At 44.5% G+C, this 6,000-nt stretch overlaps 1 protein-coding gene across 4 annotated transcripts in view; it reads left to right on the forward strand.

The window, feature by feature from the left end:
- Positions 1 to 5,217, forward strand: part of LOC147622424 (uncharacterized) — a 45,356-nt gene extending 40,139 nt beyond the window's left edge. For 2 of the 4 annotated variants that reach the window (XM_086821977.1, XM_086821976.1), the window contains exon 5: positions 3,965 to 5,217. In XM_086821977.1, coding sequence (XP_086678103.1) covers positions 3,965 to 4,929 — 965 coding nt within the window. In that variant the 3' untranslated portion in view covers positions 4,930 to 5,217. Of the gene's footprint in view, positions 1 to 2,449; positions 2,738 to 3,964 lie in introns of all 4 variants that reach the window. The other 2 variants (XM_086821978.1, XM_086821979.1) reach the window with 2 other exon arrangements.
- Positions 5,218 to 6,000: the final 783 nt, after the last annotated feature.

Genomic DNA, 6,000 nt, shown 5'->3' on the forward strand with positions numbered 1-6,000 from the left:
CTGTACCAAATCTGTACCAGCAAGTACAACAACAATAAATGCTCTCCTGGCTGTCCAAATGAGTGAAAATCAGACTTTTACAGTCCCGAACACTGCATACAACAGTCCCGAACAGAAATTGGGCAAAAGCCCCTTGACTGCAAACTGATTTCTGAGGATTCAAGGCATAAAAGTCTTGCTTGCTGCTTTGCCAAGCTCAACAAGCATAAAATCTTGAAAAGCCCCTTGATTTAAGATCAATTGCTGATCATACATGGTACATTGACGCACATGAAGGCATCCAGAGTCTTCGCGATGCTTCCCCCTGGCCACATATACATCCAATACATGAAAGCCCCTTGATTTACAGGCACATTGAGTGCTTGTCAGGCATCAACACATTGCCCAAACCATCAAATGCGATTGCCTGCATGCAAATCAATCCAATCGGCACAAAAGCCCTTTGATCTGCATTGCAATTTGCTGCAATTTTGCCCGAATGTGCGATTTCTCACATCATACAGCATGTATGACTGCTTAATTGCACAATTACATCAAAAGCCCCAAATTTTGAAATCCAATTTCCTGCAAATTGATCCTGATTGTGACCAATGTCACCCAATTTTGCCAATTTTGCTCAAAAATTGAGCAATTGGCACCTGTACCTGCTCAATTGATGATTGTACCTGCTCAATTGCAAATCCCAAGAAAAATTGAAGCAAAATACCTTGTAATTTTTGATTTTTTGTTGCAGAAAAAAAAAGGGTTGATGAATTTGGTGCTGCACGATGATGCTGTTGTAGCTGCAGATGTACGGATGGCTGGGCAGCCCTCTGCGCTGCCTGGTTGGGCAGCGTGGCTGCTGCTGTAGGCGCCTAAGATGCAGGCGCTTAGAGGTAGGCGCACGAAAAACAGAAGGATGAAGCCGACTGCAGAGGCGCCCGCACTTCGATCTCTACGCTACGCACAACACACTTCACAGCATGGCGCTTCGCATTTGCTAACGTGGAGTCTGTGCAGTTGAATGCACGGCGTTCGACTCCTCACTTGCGCGCGCTGGTGTTCTTCGCTCGCCTGCCTACCAGCTGCTGCCGACTCAATGTTGCCACCTCCGCCTAGTAGCGCTTTGCTTTGCTCACGCCTGCTTGTTGCCTTCGCCTATCCGCCTAGTAGCCAGTTGAACGCCCAACGCTTGAAAGCCTTCGCCTAGTGGCCAGTTGAACGCCCAACGCTTGAAAGCCTTCGCCTAGTGGCCAGTTGAACGCCCAACGCATGAAAGCCTTCGCCTAGTGGCCAACGGTCGACCAACGCCTTGTGGCCACCAACGCTACACGCTGCGCTGCCTGTTCTGAGCCGGTGCCCTTTGTTACGCTACTGGCTGGGGGTTGAATGGGCAGCCCACGCTGGTTGGGCTGCCTACGCCCAGTTGCTGGGCAGCAGTTGAGCAGCCCACGCCTGTTGGCTGGGCAGAGAAAGGCGACCAAAAGAAAAGGCAAGGCGACCCTCATATCAGAATTCAGCACAGATCAGAATTCAGCATAACAGTACGACTGCTCCACTGCTGAGTTAAGCTTAAGGCTCTGATACCAGTTGAATGGGAGAGATAATTAGGGTTAGAGTTCATGTGGGAGACATACACACAGAGAAGAAGGGAGAGAGAGAGAGAGAGTTGTGGGGATAAGTCAACTCATCAAGATGAGAGTGTGTGACTCCCCTATCACACATGTATATTGCACTAGTACACATAGTGCACTTAGTACATTAAAAGTACTAAGTGTACTATGTACTATAACTTATGGGCTTGTACACACTATAAGGGTGGGCATTATGCCTTTACCCCAACATTGGCTGGTGACATCTTGCTTCTTTATTGTTCGATGGAGGACAATGCGGCGGACCTCTTCATGAAGTCTCTACCTTAGGCTATGCTCTGGCGGCACTCCAGCTTACTGGGGTTGGTTCCACATCCAGGAGTTGAGAGGCGGTGTTAGCAGTGATCTCCTGTCTGTACACTATGTCAGGGCCTCTGTTGTGGGTGTGCCTGCCCGTAAGTGGTGTCTTCATATTTTTCCTCTCTCTCTTCGTATTTTTTCCTTTTTTTTCTGGAGCTCTGTGTGGGCTGTCGGCTGCCCCCAGGTGTCTGGCCGACTGAGTTTGTGCTGCCCATGTGATCTGGTTCTGCCCGACTGTACCATGCTGTTGGCCGACTACAGAATTTGTGGCCGACTGGATATTTCTACAGGTCATGGGCACCAGGGCAGCAGTCGGCTGCTGACTTTGGTCTGACTTTGGTCTGGCCGACCAGCAGCCAGGGGCCATATAAAATGGCCCCTTGCCCTCACACTTCTGTATTCTGTATTCCGGGATTTTATTGGTGTATATAGTAGAGTTACACTAGCTTCTCTCTCTCTTTCATCTATGTATTGCTCTCTACAGCAGTTGTCTTCATTTCTGCTGTGCATTCTGACAGCAACTATCTCCAAAGTGGGCCGCATGATGACGGATGGAAATGATGCAGATGTTCATCCAAATGAACAAACCTACAAGACTCATAGAAGAGGAATTCAAATGGAGATTGAGTGCACAAGATTGGAATTCGAGGCTGATCGAGAGCAGCAGCAATGCAAAGACGAAGAGGCCAGACGTGCAGAGGACTGCTGCATGGCTGAGGAGGATCAACAACACCCTTCAACGGATCCAACAGGCACCCTTGCAGTCAACAGTCTTTGGTAAAAGATCGTGCTCAGCAAGTATGATGGTAAACTCAATCCTTCAACTCTCCACTGTTGGATTCATCAGTTTGAAGCTTATTTTTAGCTGTTCAAGAGGTCTGAAAAGGACAAAATTATGCTTGCAACCTATTACTTGACCTGCAAAGTATGTGCATAGTGGCAAGATTGGTTGCATAACAACACCAATCTTGAGACCCATGTTGTCGCGTACTTATGGGACAACGTTCAAAGCTTATTCAAAGGGTCCAAAAAGGACAAAATTATGCTTGCAACCTATCACTTTACCTGCAAAGCGAGGAAAAAACTGGCGAGACTGGTTGTGTAACAACATGGAATCTTGAGACCCGTGTTGTCATGTCCCCGTGGGACAAAGTTTGAGGCTGACCTCAAACAACATATCAATTGCCCATAAGACTCTGAGCTTGCCGATGATACTTCTATGTTCCTTGAGGCCTCTCACATATGGATTGCATTGGAGGAGTTTTGCTTGCTCTCATTAAGTGGAGGAGTTTTGCCTAGTTGCAGGGACTCTCATTAATTGGCATAAGTCTCTTGGTTTTGAATTAGTGACTTGCAAAGAGTCAATTAGGATGTAGAGCTCGGGTTTACTTGGATTGACAGAGGCTGTACTGCCAGATATTTGGGGGGTCAAGTCGGGGTTGATATATCGCCTCCACAACAGTTTGCACCAGTAATTATGAGCATAAGGAAGAAGCTTCTTTATTGGAGTTCTAGGAGATTGGATCTAGCCTCCACAGCCTTGGTGGTTAACCAAGTATTGCTTGCCTTAGCTTGGTTCATTGCCTCATGTTGGTGCCTCTCTTGTGGACGCATTGGTCAGCTACTGTGGAGATTGGTCCGCAACTTTCTCTGGTTACAGCCTCATCAAGCCTAAAGCTTTGATAGCAACATTTAGTGGAAGTTCTTTTTATTAAGGTTTTTGGTGCGATTTTTTAATTATTAAAATCAACTTAAATTAATTCATGCCTCTGAGACCAAACTGTAGGACTCTGTTGCTATAATGAATTAATCCCTTGAATTTCCAGGAAATTTCAGACCCAATTTTATCGTGAGGCTAGCTGCAAGAATAATCTTTGTTGATTTGACAAGAACAAGAAGGATCATGAATCATGATAGATTACAAGCAAAAGAAATACACTTGCATTTGTACAACCTATGTAATTTGCTGATTGTGTGCTTAAAAATCAGTTCCTAGCTGCATGCATGTCTTTCTGATTAGATTTTTCTTGCAGCTTGTGGCACAGACATGCTCAGGTTTAGTAATGCCAGTGCTACAAATTCAGCTGCTTCATCTGACAACGTTGTGAATACTGTGCCACAAGCTACCAAAAGCACTTTGGAACTTTTCAAATCTTTTCAAGACCCCCCAATTTCCATGCAATTAAATTATGTGGGAAGTGTTGACGGTTCATTTTCGTCGGCAAACCTTTCTAAGCGAGGAAAAAACCCAAGCAGTTCTTCAGTTAATCTCTGGTCTAATAACACGTCTTTTGTTAATGAAGCATCTGACTCTCCATCCCCATTGGACTTGGTGAAGGTAGTCACCGAGACCAATACTTGCTGGCATCTACAAGGGACATGCGTTGATACACCGGAATCTATCAATATGGAAGAAATTGATGTGCACAGACCAGTGCAAGTGAAATCCGAAATATTCAGCAGTCAATCTGTATCCAGAGCATCGGAGACAAGTGATTGCATACTGCATGATGAATGGAGCAGTCCGCCTTGCCAAAGTTCATGTGAGCATCCAGATTCTTTGCTCGTCAATGTGGACACGAAGGGGACACCTCCAAGTAGGGCCAAAGGATTTCCAAGTGAGTCAAATCCATCACCAAAACGGCATCACATGGAATGCAAAGCCGGCAGCAAGACATGGACCTCTTCGCCTTCCAATCCCTGCAGAAGTAAAGATGCAGTGGAAGGGGACTGTTCTGATGTTAAACACATTGTGGATTCTTTCAGGTCAAAACCAGACTTTCGTCAGGTGAGAAATCCAGGTCCTGCTCAAGAACCTGTGCAAGCACCCAGAAGGATCTTAAATTTGAATAATGAAACCCTACAGATTGTCCCCAGAGGCTTAAGAAGGTCTTTAACTCTTCAAGAGAGCTCAATGGAAGTCAAGTCCCCTGTTTTGGACAGGATCAGGCATTGGGAAGTCCTTGCCAGACATATTGGCAGTAAACCATCCTCGTAAATCTCCAAAGATGAGTGGGTATCATTTGAAGCTCACAAGCGTTAAGCCCTGTGCCTCTTTTGGCTTTGGCAGTAAGGTAGTTGATGGGTTCAGCAGTGTTCTGACATGTGCTTTACCTCATTATATACAGAACACACAACATAGATTTGTCATTGATTGAACCCATCATGCAGATTTTCCATTGCTTTGCTGAATGTGCAAGGTGGATTCATGTCTCGATGATTAAGAAACTGAGACTCTGTAGTAAATTGTTTATTTAACCCAACGCATAGTTGCTTTTATGTACCATCATGCATGCGTACCTCTACATGTACTCCTACAGGCCATGTAAGTCTTAGAATTTATCGTTCTGTCTTAGGCCACATCCTATTGTTTTTATGATTCTATTTAAGCTAGCATATGTGAAATAAATCAGGTCTTGATAATCACATTCAATTATTTTTCATGCTCATGGACAGGGGGTTTGTATGGGTGTAAATTATAAGTGTTAAAAGGGTGGTGATAGATTAAGGCATTTAAAGGGGAACTAGGAGAAACGTATCCATGGAAAACTAGGATTGTTTGTGGTCTGATAATGTTGCAGCCAAGACATCAAGAACATCACTTAATGTGAAATCAATCAATCAAAGGCTAACAGATTCGCAACAGTTCATGATTTTAGCAATCATCTGAGCAAGAATGTACAACTGCCTGAAAGATCATCTGAATTGGTGACGTGGGCTTGTTGAAAATTTATAGTGATGGGTGGGGTGTGATTTGAGAGGGAGCACGTGAGCCTTAAAATTTGTGTGCACATGTGATGTTAGTGTATGGTGTACACGGGTAGATTGGGATGATTCAGGGGTTTAATGGAGATATTCATTGGAGATATTCATGGAGATGATTGTGGATCTAGAGATGCTCCTTGTGAGCTATAAATTAATGTAATCCCAAGCTATTTTGAGTGAGATTTGCAATGAGATTATGCTTTTGTTTGAATAATATCATCTCATTATGTAGTGTTAATTTATGTTAATCAATCATGAGCTTTATAGTTTGCTTTTGTCCTCTCTAGCGCATTAGAAATTTGAG

This window comes from Cibotium barometz, chromosome 28 (assembly GCF_041138505.1).
Source record: "Cibotium barometz isolate CiBa-2024 chromosome 28, ASM4113850v1, whole genome shotgun sequence".
Lineage (NCBI taxonomy): Eukaryota > Viridiplantae > Streptophyta > Polypodiopsida > Cyatheales > Cibotiaceae > Cibotium > Cibotium barometz.